A 17,052-nucleotide genomic window follows, 5' to 3' on the forward strand; every position below is an offset into this window, starting at 1 on the left:
CTGCCTGTCTCACCAGCACACTGTTGCAGTCTTTACTATTCACAATCGTAGAGTCATACAGCACAGAAACAGACCCTTTGGTTCAAATCACACATGCTGACCATAATCCCAAACTAAACCAGTCCCACCTGCCTGCTCCTGGCCCATATCCCTCTAAATCTTTCCTATTCGTATATCCAACCAAATGTCTTTTAAATGTTGTAATTGTACCTGCATCAACCACCTCATCAAGTTCATTCTGCACACGAACCACCCTCTGGTTAAAAAAAATTGCCTCATGTCTTTTAAAGATCTCTCTTCTCACCATAAAAGTGTGTCCCCTAGCCTTGAAATTCCCCATCTTGGGGAATAGACAACTACCATCAACTCTATCTGTACTTCTAATAGGCCACCTCTCAACCTCCTATGTTCCAGTGGGAAAAAAGCTCCAGCCTATCCAGCCCTTCTTAATAACTCAAACCTTCCATACCCAGCAACATCCTGGTAAAGCTCTTCTGAACCGTCTCCAGCTTGATAATATCTTTGCTATAATAGGGCAACCAGAACTGGACACAGCAGTTGCTATCTGCAATATGCTCAGCAGCAGCATGCCAAACATGCCTCGCTGGCATTTCCCTGCACTCCAGTTAATGTGACAGATCTGTGGGAGAATCATGAATTCCATGTTTCACACTGCACTACTCTGGACCGAACTGTGCCATTCCTTCAGTGTGAAAGAGTCATACATAGTTTTCCTGCTGGACAAGGAGTACAGTGGGCTCACAAACAGCTCAGGGCTATAGGGAATAAACGAGGTCTTGCCCATGTGTCCCAGAATCAGTGAAAATACAGAAGCACTGATGTCAGTGCCCAACTGCCTCATAATCTGCTAACTCAGCAGTGATGGGAGATTGCTCCTTCTTGGTTTATATGGCTTAGCATAGCCCTGGACCGTGTTGTTATTTGCTGAGAGAACCAAAGAGAACTCTGTGGTTTTATTTGGAATTAAATCGCCTTGGGAAAAGAGAAATTATTGTTTTAAAAAAAAAGTAATTGTTCTGAACGTTTTGTTTTGAAGTTTCAGTTGGGAACGGTTTCCAATATTTCAAAGTAAATTTTCTAATTATGTTAGCAGCTCATGCTTAAAATTTTAAGTCAGCTGAGCAAGAACAAAGTGGGACATTATAAACAGTAAATTGTTTCAGTGTTTGAAGTTTTCATAATCCCCTGCAATGACTGCTTGTTGATTTGACATTATTTTGTGTCCTGTGGGCAAGCTTTAAGCTTCTGTACCCTTGGCAGACAATGGTAACGTTACGAGGTGGCATTGTAATGAAATACTTTCACCCTGAAGGTGTTGAATTGTGATGTGCAATTTCCTTTCGTACCATTGCTGAATGGCTACTTGGTCAAGTCGTATTTAGGCTGCTGTTTTCTGTACACTTGTAGCTTGCACCCTTAAGGAGAGAAAAGTGGAGTGCAGCAAGATTTGAACTATTTACCATAATGCAGCTGTATCTCAGTTAAACTTGGTAGCATTGCATTTGGGTGAATTTCTAAACATTTTAAGCCAGTGAGTTTTGAGAAGATTTGTAGCTCAGGTTGAGGTTCCAGATGCGAGTTTGCTCGCTGAGCTGGAAGGTTCATTTTCAGACGTTTCGTCACCATTCTAGGTAACATCATCAGTGAGCCTCCGACGAAGCGCTGGTGTTATGTCCTGCTTGCTATTTATCTGGTTAGGTTTTCTTGGGTTGGTGATGTTATTTCCTGCGTTGATGTCATTTCCTGTTCTTTTAAGCCAGTCTGGTTGAATATGCATTTTCTGTAATTGCTATCTTTTGCCCTTAGTGATGGTAGCTTTGCTTTTCCTCCAGTAAGCTCAGTATTTTTCAGTTGAACTTCATAAATCCAAATAGCAATCATATTGTATTACGACAGGGAGAAAAAAAAATCACTATCTCAAGGAGTTTAAGGCAGAATGGGATTTATCAATTAGTTTAAAATTGGAATCCCAGTTGTTTGGGAGGCCAAGTATCATGAGAATGGGAGTATTTTGTGGAGGAGCTGAACTTGTTAAAATTAGGCTGGCTTTCTTCGACATGACAAGTTGAAATGTGTTTTGAGTATTAGTGTTGTCACTGAAATTTCAAGGAGATGTAATGACTGTGTGAGAAAATATCCTACAATAGCTATCAACTTTTCAGGCATTATGTCTGCAAAGGGCATTTAAAGCTGGACATCATAACTTGTGTATTACTGCGACGTCTGAAACCTGGGCATATGCCACCAACCATTTTGTGTGACTGGGTTAAGCTGCCATGCAGACACAAGCAGCCAACCCCTGTCCTGAAATAAACAGCACCCCACATGTCTGAATGTGCTTGTATGATCCTTTTAGCAGTAGAAATGCATTGCTGTGGTCCTGATTATTCATCCTCCCATTTGTTCAGCTCATGCAGCCACTGAAGCACTCTGGCGGTGGTGAGATTTGAACTCGTACATCGAGAGAGATTGGAGCCTCAATCCAGTGTGTTAGTCTGCTTGGGCACACTACCTGATGTTTGCTCATCTTGTGTATATATGGTCTTGTGTCGTAACGTAATCAGTTAATGCATTGAATGGTCCAGCATCAAGAAAGAAAAAGGTGTCTCTATCACTCCCTATGGCGTTACAGCTTGTGAAATGTCTACCAAGTGGAGACACAGTTCAAACGAAGGCTTTTGGAGTTCTAATAAATCAGAATACCACGTCATTATATTAAATGTTCACTCAAAGTAAAGCTATTGTGTTGATCATGAGGTGAATGATATACAATCTGTAAAAGGGCCATTAGCAATTTAATTTACTTTACATTTTCTAATAACATGATGTTTGGTGTATGTTTAAATGTTGTCACAGTAAGCCATCTTTGGTTAAATTACAATTGAGACATATGTTTACTTTTGCGTGTCATTATAAATGTGGTTGAAAGCTGGCAATGGTGTGATTAAAGTTTAGGATTTCCTGTGTAAAAGCTACCACTGTCCTGTCATATGATAGGTGTCATACCTTGAGCTGAATGATCTTCTTAATTTGTTGTGATGTCAATGATTCAAAGCAAGAAGGGTCAGCTTAAATCCTGTAACAGAGTAGAAATGGATCATGGAAACACCTTTTTTTATTTCTATATTGAACTGGTAAATGCATTGTGAAGTTTCATACCTGAATTCTTATCCTGTATTGAACTGGTGTGATTGGATAAACTTCTGCCCACTAATGCTAAACTGTTAGGTTGATTTTCAGGGGTTTGTGATCTCATTTACCGAATGCAGGCGGTCAACAAATTATTGTAATTTTCTAATCGTTTATTGAGAAGCAGCAGTTTGGATATGGTCCGTTAGTTAATTAAGCGAAGAAAGGAAATGCATGACCTGTGTCAGATGAGAACACTAGACTGGAACTTGATTCCCCTGGAATGTAGGAGGCTGACGGGTGACCTTTGTAGAGGTTTGTAAAATTATGAGGGCCATAGATAAGATGAATGACCAAGGTCTTTTTCCCAGGGTAGGGGAGTCTAAAACTAGAGAGCTTAGGTTTAAGATGAGTGGGGAAAGATTTAAAAGGGACCTGAGGGGCAACAGCTTCACACAGAGGGTTGTGTGTGTATGGAATAAGCTGCCAGAGGAAGTGGTGGAAGCTGCTACAATTACACCATTGAAAGGCATTTGGGCAGGTACATTAATAGTAAAAATGTAGAGGAATACGGGCGAAACCCAGGCAAATGGGTCTAGTCCAGTTCAGGAAACCTGGTTGGCATGAGTGAGTTGGGCTGAAGGGCCTGTTTCCATGCTGTATGATTTTACTGATCCAGGAGCCATTCTGTAGGATGGAGGACTGAAGGCAGCACTCTGCCGTGCACACCACCACCACTTACACACCCACCCACCCACCAGGTTTAGTTGTCTTCGCTGGTGGCCTCTGGTAGTTTTTGGTTTTGATAACAACAGCTTTTGTTCTTTCCTCAGGCTGACGAGGAGGAACTCCTAGCCTTCCCGCTAGGAGATGGTGTGGCTTGCCTCCTTGGATGGTCGTGTCCCTGTTAATAAAGTTTATTTTGAGTCCAGCCGTCAATGCTGTGTCAGTCTCCTGTATTTCCCCTCTGCCATGTGGAATAGCTACTGATAAGTCACATGTTGTGCATTTACCTGCCTCCACCTAAAGATTAGTTTTCATTTCTTCAAAGATCAAAAGCCACCTTAATTTTATTACACTGTTGATAATAGAATAGAAGACACCTGATAAACCTTTGTGAGTTAAGACCCTGATTGACCACCCCAGTGTTTTCATCTAGATTTGTTTATATTTGCAGAAGGCTTGTTATTAATTTGACACAGATGGGGGTCTCATGCTACACCGGAAATACCAAATATGGAACGTTGAGTTAACACAGGTTTTAAGGAGGCCCCTAATTCTCAGTTCTTCTTTATTGTTAACCAGCTACTCCATCACCCCCTCTTTCTGTCTGTGTCCAACTTGCATGTGGAGACCAGCAACCAGAAAGTCTCAACATGTGGTGTGCCATGTCTGCCCCCGACTCCTCCTTTCTGCTGAAAGGTCATCAAGCTAGTATAGTTGACCCTGTCTGTTCACTGCTGCCTGACCAGAGATTTCTCAGCGTTTGTTGTTGTAAAACATGCGTTAGATTAGGGAATGTCTCTGACTTTCCCACTCACGCTAGAGAATGAATTCTCCAGGTGACACAGCTGTCCTTGTTCTGGCTGACTCCAGCTACATGCTGTGATTGATTTATTACTGTCACATGTACTGAGATGTGGTGAAATGTGGTGTTTTACATGCTGTAAGGGCAGAGCATATTGTGCAAAGTGCATCGGCGTTGCAGAACACAGTGTTACAGCTGCAGAGAAGGTGCAGAGAGTGAGATCAGAATTAACATTTGAGAGGTCTTCTCCAAAATCTTTAACAGTGGGGAAGAAGCTGTTTGTACACATATTCAAACTTTTATATCTTCTGATTGACGTGAGGGTGGAAGAGAGTATAACCAGGGTGGGAGGGCTCTTTGATTATATTGGTTGTTTTGCTGGGGCAGTGGGAGGTATAAATGGAAGGTTGGTTTTCAAGCGGGACTGGGCTGCATTCACAACTCTCTGTAGTTTCTTGTGGTCTTGGGAAGTGCAGTTGCTGTAGCATGCTGTGATGCATCCGGATAGACTGCTTTCTGTGACGCAGCTCTAAAATTTGGTAGGAGTCCTTGTGGACGTGCCAGATTTCCTTACCATCTGAAGGAAGCAGAGATGTTGTGCTTGCTCGACTATTGTGTCGATGTGGATGGACCATGACTGACTGTTGTTGTCGTCAATTCCATACCATTTCTGCTGATTTTCCAAAATAAAATTGATGCTCTCGACATTTCCACCTCAGTACCATTGATGCAGACAGGGGCAATATGCAGAGATTGTTGTCTTTACACCATGCCATAAACATTCTCTTTCCTGTATTCTGTGTTGCTGTTTGAGATTCAACCTACAACAGTAGCATTGCCAACCTTGTAAATGGTTTCAGAGTAGAATTTGGGGCTGAATTATGCAGCCTTGTGGGGCATCAGTGTGAAGGAGGTGTTATCTTACTCATTGTCTATGGGTATTGTCAGGCAATTGGATCTAGTTACGGAGGGGAGCCAAGACCTAGGTCTCAGTTTGGAGATGAGTTTGTTTGGAGCTATGGCGGAACTGTGGTCAATAAGTAGCAATGTGATGTAGGTTTCCTTATTATCCAGATGTACCAGAGATGTGTGTAGGGCCAGGGAGATAGCATCTGCTGTTGCACTGGCAGGTCAATTACAAAGGATCAAGACAATTTGGGAGGCTGGAGTTGATGTGAGTCATGACTTATCTCTCGAAACAGTTCATAACTCTGGAGGTCAGAGCCACCAGGTGGTAGTTATTGAGGCAAGCCGCATGATTTTCCTTTGGCATTGGGATGATGGTCTTCTTGGAGCAAGTGGGCACTTTAGATCGTGGTGTTGGCAGATGTGCATGTGTGTCACTCAGTGCTACGTTTCATACTAAAGCAAATAAACACAACTTCTCGAGGAAACCTTTGTTCCCTTCTCCTGTAGAACATTGGCAAATGTTTGTAGGTGCAGGTTTCTTGGTCATTTTTTTTAGTCAGCAATGGGCATTGACTTGCAGAGTTCCTTTCAGAGGAAACGGGGGAGAATCCAACTAGTTTTGATCCTCGAGATAATAAGAACTGCAGATGCTGGAGTCAGAGATACCACAGTGTGGAGCTGGAGGAACACAACAGGCCAGACAGCGTCGGAGGAGCAGGAAAGTTGACGTTTCAGGTCGGGGCCCTTCTTCTCAGATGCTGCCTGGCTTGCTGTGTTCCTCCAGCTCCACACTGTTATCTCTAGTTTTGTTCCTGTCTTTGATTTTCTTTTTATAAAAGGTGAAGCAAGAAATTTGTGCCTTGATGTGTAGTTTTCTTAGTGTTACCTAAAATAGGGTCAAGTACCTACTGAAATTGGACCAAAAAGGTGTTAGCAATGCAAGCATGATTTGATTTGATTTTTAATTTGATTTACTATTGTCAGATGTACCTAGGTATAGTGAAAAGTTTTGCATGCAGTACAGGGCGACCATATCTTGCCAAGAGCATAAGAGTAATAGAATAGAACGAGGAATACATACTAGGCAACATCGAAAGAAAAAAAAACAAACTATTGTGTCTGGGTGGGTGTGTACCCTTGAACAGCACTGTAGCCTGAAGATAAAACAAGCCTTTAAGGATGATTTTAGGATGGTGAGACGCTGTTAGGAGGGAGGGGAAATAGTGAAAAGCCAGAGAATTGATCAGATAAGGCACTCTCTGTATTGATGTGTGATATGTTTCGGAGTTAATTTTATATGAATGATCATTAGGTGCAGTAATGTTAAAATAGACCAGAATGAGGAAACAAGGAGTAATCCATTTTTTGAAAAAAAAACCATGTACATTCTGGGGCTCCTGTTAGAGAGGAAAAACGTGCACCATTGGAGGAACACAGCAGGCCAAGCAGCATCAGAGGAGCAGGAAGGCTGACGTTTCGTGCCTAGACCCTTCTTCTGAAGGGTTAAGGCACGAAACGTCAGCCTTCCTGCTCCTCTGCTGCTTGGCCTGCTGTGTTCATTCAGCTCTGCACCTTGTTATCTCAGATTCTCCAGCATCTGTAATTCCTGTTATCTCTGAAACCATTGGAGGAAGCAGTGTCAAATAACAAACTTTACACCTTAATCAACTGCTAAGTGTAAAAAGCTAAAACACTCTGTGGTCCAAAGCCAGCAGCAATTCACAAAATTCCTCTTTTTGACTTTCCCTAGGGACCCTTCCATTCGGAAATCTGTGGAGCGAATATTCACGATATGGGAGCAGAGGAGTGTCTACCCAGAGGAGTTGATTGTGGATCTGCGAGCTGCTCTTGGTGAGGATAGTTTGTGTAATGGATAAAGACTGTGTACACAGTATTGATTGTAGGAATTGAGAGACTTTCTTTAAGCTGGAGCACACCAAGGTTATTGAGGTCCCTACAGCTGGTGTGTCTTAACAAAATACGTGTACTCCCTTTGTGCTGCTCCATCCCTCACCATGTCCCAGTCAAGGTTCCTGAAAAGTGACAGTGGAAGGCACGAGCTAGCTCAGGACATTGGCAAAGCAAGTATCTGATCAAGAAAGAAAGAAGCAACATACTACTGAACACCTGAACTCTCCTCTAGTTAACTGCGTACGCAGATGCTTTGCTTGGGCATGGTTCCAGCATGATCTGTACTTTGAGGATGTCCTAGTCCAAAGTTCCTTGCCTTTCGGGAATGACATGGTAGAATTGTAACACAGGGCTTTTGTCACTTGGAATTCATTCTACGTTAAAATTTCTAACCCTTCGGTTCCTGTTTGTTTGGAATGTGGGCTATCGGACTTGTGTCTGGAATGTAGATGGCAGTTTAAAGGCTGTATATGCCCCAGCTGATCTGTTGCTAGCTTGCCTGCAGTGCTCCTGTTAAAATGCATTAAAGTTCTCAAAGATCAGTACATGGAAATCTCTCTAATAATCTTGGGGATATTATAATCTGCCATTATTCTGAAACATTTCCTACCTCACTCTCAGCCCATCTGTGACTGAAAATATCACCAATGCCTTTTTTAACTCAACATTACACCCTTGCTCTCCAGCTGGGCTGTCATCCTCAACCCTTTGTAAACTTCGCCCTACCTTTGTAGCTTTATCATGGCCTGCCGCTTGCTTCCCTCCTCTAAGCTCTCCACTACTTTGACTGTGGCTTTTGGAAATTCCTCTCCTCCTCCTGTCCACTTCAGATGGTTACTAAAGTCTGTTCCCATGACTTTTAATTTAGGGGAAAATCCAAGCTATTGCAAGTTGCATATCTTCCCCAAAATACTGTTCTGTGAATTGCAAAATGCCTCCATTACCCTGGTACCTGCATATCTCATCACCCTTTTAGTGGACATGTATAATTTTTCCCTGAATTCCCTACCAATAAAAGGGCAGCCACAACTCTGGAGCAATTTCAACTATTTTTGTTTCATCCTCGAGGTGCAGATTCTGGCTGGGTAATGGTGCCACGACCCCTAACAACCCTTGAGTATCCCCAAGGGGCCATTCTTGCCTGAGCCCTGGAATATGGAGGTCTCCTTATCGTGGACCATTCTCATGTCCACATGTACGGCTTCCTGTTTGGGGCAAGTTTTCTCCCCTCTTCCTTGCGCGCACACACCCTGAAGGCAGCTTTAATCTGCAATTATCAATGAAATTGCCTACGTCAACCCTGAGCAGGGATCAGACCTGTGAGACAGACTTGGTTGGTCCTGCCCTCAGTCTCTTCAACCCATCCCTTGTCAAGACACCGTTGTTTTTGACAACGTTTGTAGTTTTGAAATTTTGAGAGAAAGGAGATATTGAGCACTGTGTATTTGTAGGACAGCAGAGGGCTTTCAGCTGAACAGAATCACCTGGACTCAGTTTGCATCGAGCACCACTTTGGCCAAATGATGTGCACCATGACCCACAGACTGGACAATCTCAGCTCCCTGAATTTCCCAGTGTGACAATCAGTCGATCTTGTTCAGGGAAAGTGCTGAGCAGAGACAAAGCATACTTCCCACCCAACAAAGAGGAGCAGTTGAAGACCACCGTGTGCAGCTTTTGCCCATCAGCAGGGGAGTAGGCTTAATTTACAGGTGAATGGATATGGGTGGCCAGGAGAATGGACTCCTAATTTTACCAATCTTCAGTTAAAACCGTTTAATGAGGCCAGATGCTTTACACCAAATGCTTTTATTAGTTGGCACTTCCCTTATGAACAAATGCAAATAAACCATATCACCGTGCAGTCTGGAGCAATTGTTGCAAAGGCTTCAGACAAAGCAATCTGGAAATTCACTATTTTTCACTTGTTTCCATTCATTTTAGTGGGACGAAAGCCAGCTGAATTTGCAAAAGTGAAAACAGGTATGGAACAAATTTTGGGCAGTGGGGAAGGTGTGTTCAGAATTATTCACTTAATCTTTTGTGACTATCAAACGATATCCTGCTTGTCCTGTCCTCAGTTTTACTGCTGATGAACAGAAGTGTGTTAAAATCAGCGTACTGCTGATCATGTGCTTCTGTTTGTGACAGTGGTAGGGTTAGTGAAGGATCTGTTTAAATCTATTCGATCCTTTGGCTGTGAATAGGGAGTCAAGTATTTAGGTCTGATATTCATGCCCCGTGCTTGTCCAATGGGGTGGGTTATCAAGCTTTGTAAAGACGTGGATGTACTCTTGGAATCCATTGCACTAATGCCTGAAAGACGTGGTTAGCTGGCGAAGGAAAGCGTTTACCTCCATGTTTTATTTTGGAAAATCAGCAGAAATGGTATGGAATTGACAGCTCTAAACTCGGTGCTTATTATTGACAACCCCCAAGACCAGAGCCCCTCTGGCTTTTGGGTGCCTCTGGGTACCATTCTTGAATACATAGCGTTGTATATGGTTTTGAGGAATGTAGGATGGGGGTTGACGGGCGTGTTGTAAGTGCGGAGGGCTGGGGGTTGCTTGCACATGAAGAGAGACACAACCTCTTCCTCTTGGGTCAGGTTTGCTCGGCACTGGAGCAGGGAAGCTGGTTTAACACTGTTCCTCCTCCATCATAATTTGGACCTAATTGCAACGCAGCCATTGTTTCCTTGGGTTTAGACCAGGAATCTTGAATCTGAATCCCTCTGTGAAACTGTGGCTATTTTTGGCACTTTGCTAATGCCAAGAAAAGTGTGTCATTGCCAAAGCTGTGCTATAGATGTAGCTTCAGGTAGCTATCGTAGACAATTTACAGGCACTTTGGAGCCCTGAGACAAAACCCACTATCTGTTACTTCCATCAAAAGTTTGCATTGTGACTTCTTTCTCGTGATTTTTGGTTGTCAGTGTTTCTTACTGCAGACACGATGTGATGGACAGTGTGTGACCTGCGTACTAAACGATAAAGGCTTGTAATGTTAGACGTGCCCATCTTTTGGATTAGCTGAGATCATAGTGGTGGCCCTGCAGAGTTGTGCACTGGTCACACTGATTCCGTTTTCTGTTCCTTTTCAGTGAGCGATAAGACACGTGTCGTGGTGAAATCCAAGATACTTGCTGAATTTAGGGTGAGTGCTTCAGCTTTTCATTTTCTTCCCCCTCCTACCCCTTGTCTCCCAGCTGCTGGTATACAGGTTCCATGCAGGGTGCTTGCCACTGATGCTGCATGTTCCCAATGTGCAAACCCAGATAGCCTGTGCCAGGGAGAGGGGCATTACAGCTGAGCCCTGATCAGAAACCCTCCCAATATACTTGGCTGTTGTGGTGTGGGGTTTCTGAGCAATCACTGGGGGAGCAGTCGGAGTGACCTGGTTTATTTATCCTGTCCCCCTGTCCAGTGGTGAAGAGCTGGACTCGGGGTCCTTCCCACTGCTCAGCCTCACGCTCGTTTTCAGAGTTGGAACGTGGCACTATCCTGGTCTGTCTAGTTCAGTGTATCTCCCGGAATAGCACAATTATTCACTTGGTCAAGTGTTTTTAAGTGTCTTGCAAGGGAATTTGTTCTTTTAATTTTAGTTTTATTTTCTTTTCTGTTTTAAGCATTGGACACTGACACCTCTCACCTTGATGTGAGTTCAACAGAGCCTTTAGTTTTCAAGAAAATAGTTACAAGTAGAAACTAACAGTGGATTTTATACTTGTACTTCTACTCGATCATTGAAGTGCATTCTTACTGATGGTGAAATTACTACTTTGTTGTAAAGACTTTAGGAGGAGACCTGACCTGTACATTACTCCACACCCACTGCTATGCATGACTTCCCCCTGAAATGGCCACTCAGTTGTGATTGACTTGCCCACATCTGATCAAGGACAAGTTAGGAATGATCAATAAGTGCTGGTCTTGCTAATGATGCTCACAAACCAGGGTGATTACTTTTTTAAATACTTCCCTGCTTCTTCCCATATCCTTGATAACAGAAATAAATTGATTGAAATTGTGCCTTGGAGGGTTGGTGGCAAGTGCTCATGTGTTCCTCACTCTCTCTCTCTCTCTCCCCTCAACCCCCTTCTCCTCCGGAACTACAACTTGACTCAGCTTCGTGGGTGCCAACAGCTTCTTAGTCTTAACTTACGTTGACACGTGAGCCCAGACAATGTTTACAGGCTGTTCACAACTACAAATTTTTCCTGCCTTTATCCCATGGTGCTCATGAGCATTGTTCTAACAAGAACAAAAACTGTCTGACCTGTCTGACAGTTCACCGAGACAAGTTATTGAACTCTGTTTCTTGCATTGGCTGAGTGGAAGTAGTTTAAGGGAGAGCCTTTTAACCTGCATTGCGCAGGACCAATCGTACTGGCCGCTGAATCAAAAAAAAGTGCCACAGTTATTGTAGCTTGTTGGCAGGACTGTTTTATCCCTCTGCACCATCAGTGTCATTATCCTTACATGGAAGCCAGGATCATTCGCAAAACCTCCTGCTCATCCTGAGTGATTTGGTGGATCGTTTCAGAGAGTTAAGAGGCAACCATATTGCTGAGAGCCTGCAGCCACAGGTAGGCTAGGCAGGGTAGGGGGGCAAGATTCCTTTCCCCAAAGGACATATCCTAGGTGGATTTCTCCCCCCAGTCGATGCTGGTTGTCATGGTCACTATCCCTGAAACTAGCTTTCAAGTCCAGATTTATCGATTGAATTCAAATTCCAGCAGCTGCCATACTGGGATGTGAACCCATGCCCTGGAATTTTAGCTCTGGTGTCTGGATTACTTGTCCAGTGATGATGACAAAACAGGGAAGCAAAACGGTCAGAAACAAATTGAACTTGTATAGCATCTTTTCAAAATGTTCCAAAGTGTTTTACAGCCATTGCAGTATATACGTTGTAATGTAGCAGATACAGTCACTGAACTGTGCAGCCACTTTACGCTGCGTAGAGTTTCTTTAAGTATATACAATCTTTTAAAAGGCAGCACTGGCCTTATTGGTGAAGAATTTTGTTTGCCATTCTGCACACAACTTGTTCCCACAATAAGCGACATGATGGAGTCATATTGCCCAGAAACAGACCCTTCAGTCCAACTAATCCATTCTGACCATATTCCCAAACTAAACTAGTCTCACTTGCCTGCTCCTGGCCCACGTCTCTGCAAGCCTTTCCTCGTCTCAAAATTATCCAGATGTCTTCTAAATATTGTAATTGTGTACCCACACCTACCACTTCTTCAGGAAGTACATTCCACATGCAAGCTACGCTTTTTTTTTATATTGCCCCTTAGGCCATTTTCAAATCTCGCTCTCACCTTCAAAATGTGCCCTTTAATCTTGAAATTCCCCCCTATCCTAGGGAAAAGACAACTATCATTAACCCTATTGATACCTCTCTTTGTTTTATAAACTTCTATCAGGTTGCCTCTCAACCTCCTGTGCTCTGGTAAATGATGTCCCAGCCTATCCAACATTTCTTCATAACTCTAGCCTTCCATACCCAGCAACATCCTGGTAAATCTCTTCTGAACTATCTCTGTCTTAACAATATCCTTCCTATTACTGGGCGACCAGAACTGAACACAGTGCTCTAGTAGAGGCTGTACAACTTCAACATGATGTCCCAACTCCTGAATTCAAAGGGCTGAGCAGTGAAGCCAAGCATGCCAAATGCCTTTTTAACTACCCTTTCTGTGTTGAAATTGGTGGGTGTTTGAGGGGTATTTACCCCTGCACCGTGGAGAGAACTCCCCCGCCAGTGTTACGACCTTGTTCCTGCCTGTTGGAGGGTACGCATGGCCGTGGTTTATCATTGTCATTATCCCCTGCAGAGCAGCTGTGGCGCAGTCTGGATTTTACAGTCAAATTTGAACCTGCAACTTTGGCTTAGAAATGAGTGCTGCCGTCAGCTATAGCTGCCATACGTGGGGAGAAAAATACAAACTTGGTGTCTTGTTTTCATCAGCAGCTTGCATTTACCTTTGCAGTTTGTTTCGCTGTTGTATTGTAGTATTTAGTGTTAATTACTAGAGGGGCTTGTTTTGGGAACCACCATCTTCACAGAATCTGACTTGCACGCCTCTTTCTTTTTTTTCCTGCTACAGCCACAGGCACTCATTGACCAGCTGGGGTCCTACAAGCAGGCGGAGGATGAGAGAGAGTTCAAGGAGAAGCAGCTTGGGACCCTCCGCGTTGACGTCTGCAGCACAGAGACATTGAAGCGGTTGAAAGGTAGAGTGCAGAAATGGACATGCAGTAAATGAATGTAATGCATACTTGTTGGACACTGGAGAGGGGTTTTGAGCCTTACTTTTATCACCAGCTTACATGCATGCCCTTCTTTTGATTTTACGTAAGTAGGAGTAGGACCTTGGTCCCTGTAGCCTGCCACGCCGTTCAATAAAATCATGGCCGATTTTACCCAGGGCACAATTCCTCTTGTGTGCCAACTCCTCATTGCCCTCAACTCCCTAATATTTCAATAATCTCATCTTTCAGTGCATTCTGGGATAGAGAATTCCAGCTGTTCACAACAGCCAATGGAAGAAGAAACTTCTTTGTCCCTCATGTATTTTATAAATTTTCTCCTCCCACCTTAAAATATGCCTTCTAGTCTTGAAAGCCCCCACCCTAGCTTAAAGACACATGTCATTCACCTTATCAGTACTACTCATGATTTTATAAAACTCTATAAGGGCACCCCTCAACCTCCTGTGTGCCAGTGGAAAATGCCCCGGGCTGTCCAGTCTCTCCTTATAACTCAAACCGTCCATTCCTGGCAAATCCTTTCTGAACCGTCTCCAGTTTAACAGTATCCATCCTATAACAGGGTGACCAGAATTGGATACAGTCCTCCAGAAGAGGCCTCAGCCATGTTCTGTACAACCTCAGCATGAAGTTCTCAACTCTAATGAATAAAGCCTAATCTGTTCAGCCATTCTTTAGAAGTCAGCTGCTTCATTTCAAGAATCAACCTAGTGGACCTCTTTTGAACGGGCTCTAATGTCAGCATATTCTTTCTTAAATCCAGAGACCAAAACTGTACCTAGTACTCTAGGTGCGTTGTCATCGACACCCCTACTGTAATATCAAGACTTCCCTATTTATAAAATCCAATCCCTGAGAAAAAGGCCAAAATCCCATTTGCTTTCTCATAACTTTCTGCACACACATGCTAACATGTTGTTTTCATCCATTAGAACACCCAGATCCGTCCATGTTTCACTATTTAGAAGTCTCTCTCTGTATGTAAATAATAATCTGCCTTTTGATTATTGCTACTTGAGTGCATGACATCACATTTTCCTCCCTTAAACTGCATATGTTCAGTGATACAGCCTGTATAACATTCTGGGAAGAGAATTCCAGCCATTCACAACAGACTATGGGAGAAGAAACTCCTTTATCCCTCATGTCTTTTATAAATTTTCTCCTCTCACCTTAAAAATATCCCCCTAGTCTTGAAATCCCTGATCCTAGGAAAAGAAGCACACTGCCATTGTGTGCAGTTCTGGTCAGCAGGGTAACAAAGGGATGTGGATACTTTGGACAGGGTGCAGCAGGATGTTGCCTGATATGGGGTATTTTAGCAAAGAAAGGTTCAATAAACTGGGTTTGTTTTCACTGGTATGCAGGAGGTTGAGGAGTGACCTGATAGAAGTTTATAACATTGTGAATGTCATGGACAGTGTTGAAAATATAAGGCTTTCTTCTCTCCTCCTCCACCGCCCCCCCCAAAAAAAAACAGGATGGGGAGGTCAGTTACTAGGGGCACAGGTTCAGTGTGCAAGGTGGGGGGCGGGAGCGGTGGCAGCATTAAAAAGAGATGTACGAGGCAAGTTTTTCCACACAAAGGGTGGCAAGTGCCTGGAATGCATTGCTAGAGGTGGTGGTGGAAGCAGACACATAGCAGCATACAAGAAGCACCTGGACAAATATGTGACTAGGAAGGGAATGGAGGGATACAGATCCTGTAAGTGAAGACAGCTTTAGTATGAAAGGGCAAAATGTGCTGGTGCAGGCTTGGAGGGCCACAGGACCTGTTCCTGTGCTGGATTGTTCCTTGTTCATGAGCAACAAATCTATATCTCCTTGCAGATTGCTTGTGTCCTCCTCATAACATCTTTTTGTAATGCTAACAAATATAGACATTAGACTCTGCCCTCGTTTTCAAATCCTAAATGTATAGTTGATAGTAGAGGCCCTAGGACAGAGCCTTATGACATTCCACAAATGTCATCATTCTAACCCGAAAAAGCCCAATCATGCATAAAGCGCCCACATACTGCAGCTGCAACGCATCGCTGATCCAGCTGTCTCTATTCAATTTAATGAATATATACGTTAAACATTTTAAAAGTAATTTTTCTCACTATACTCTTCAGCTGTAATAACATATCATGACTTAAACCACTTGGCTCATCTAAAAGACCACCAGACACCTACCTGTGATATTGGAGTTCAGCTCTGACACGTGAAAACTGATTGGGGTGGTTCTCTGTCTCTTTTTTTTTCCCCCCTGGCCTCCTGCCAGTTTCACGTAGGTCTGCTCTCGCAGTAATCTTCACAAGTGATGCTGACCTACTGCATGCTCCTCCGAGTCTGTCCAATGGATTGTCTCCTTTCACATTTCTCATGGTGTTGAGTGCAGTGGGATATGGTGCTACCCAGTGGTTGCAACCTGCAATTACAGTGCCGCTCAGAACTCCTTTTGAAGAATTGCAGTGATGCTATGTTTAATATTACTTCAGGACTACAGAATGATTCACAGTCTGTGTAGTATTGTGGAGTGAAGACTGTGTTAGAATGACAGTAAGTACAGGCCCTGCTAATAGTGCACATCCCATAATTGAATTTTTTTTCAAAATGGCACTAGCTGAGGAAGGCTGCTTCGCCAACAGTATCTAACCCTGTAAACTCGGCAAGGTACATTGGGAACACCTCCCGTTGCCAGTTTCCCTCCAAGCCACACACCGTTCTGACTTGGAAATAACAGGAAATTCTGAAGAACGGTCACAGAATTCTGCCTTCTGCCCACAGATGCTGCCAGTTTTTCCAGCATCTGCAGTTTTTTTGGAAATTATTCAGCTGTTCCTTCAATGTCACTGGATCAAAATCTTGGAATTTCCTCCCAAGTGATACTGTGGGTCTACCAACAACAAATGAGCTGCAGAGTTGTGAGAACAGAACCTATTGTTTTCTTTCCCAAGGTCAATCTGATGAGCAATATGTGCTGGCCTGGCCAATGATGCCCACGCCCTTTGAACAAATTTTTAAAAAAAGGCAAGACTATTGATAGTTTAGTAAACAACATGACCAAAAGTCACAACAGTACATAGTTTAGGGACAGCAAAATAGACATCTGTGATATTTTAATGCTACTTTCTACAGCTTTTTAAAATATACGTAGGTACTTGGGATTTGTTTGCTCTCATCCTCTCTTGTGTGTTGTTGGGATTGTCTTGAACCCATCAGTGAGATTTTCTGACATAGCTTTGGCAAGAGAAAGTGCTCATTCGTTACGTTCCCCCCCTTCGA

At 43.3% G+C, this 17,052-nt stretch overlaps 1 protein-coding gene across 5 annotated transcripts in view; it reads left to right on the plus strand.

Moving 5' to 3' along the window:
- The window catches only part of LOC125449763 (regulation of nuclear pre-mRNA domain-containing protein 2-like), a 71,394-nt gene that overhangs the window by 38,727 nt on the left and 15,615 nt on the right, over positions 1–17,052 (plus strand). For 3 of the 5 annotated variants that reach the window (XM_048525646.2, XM_048525649.2, XM_048525647.2), the window contains exons 3-6: positions 7,338–7,438; positions 9,443–9,481; positions 10,602–10,654; positions 13,620–13,746. In XM_048525646.2, coding sequence (XP_048381603.2) covers positions 7,338–7,438; positions 9,443–9,481; positions 10,602–10,654; positions 13,620–13,746 — 320 coding nt within the window. The remainder of the gene's footprint in view (positions 1–7,337; positions 7,439–9,442; positions 9,482–10,601; positions 10,655–13,619; positions 13,747–17,052) is intronic. The other 2 variants (XM_048525648.2, XM_048525650.2) reach the window with 1 other exon arrangement.

The sequence above is a fragment of the Stegostoma tigrinum genome, chromosome 47 (assembly GCF_030684315.1).
Source record: "Stegostoma tigrinum isolate sSteTig4 chromosome 47, sSteTig4.hap1, whole genome shotgun sequence".
NCBI classification, from domain to species: Eukaryota; Metazoa; Chordata; class Chondrichthyes; order Orectolobiformes; family Stegostomatidae; genus Stegostoma; species Stegostoma tigrinum.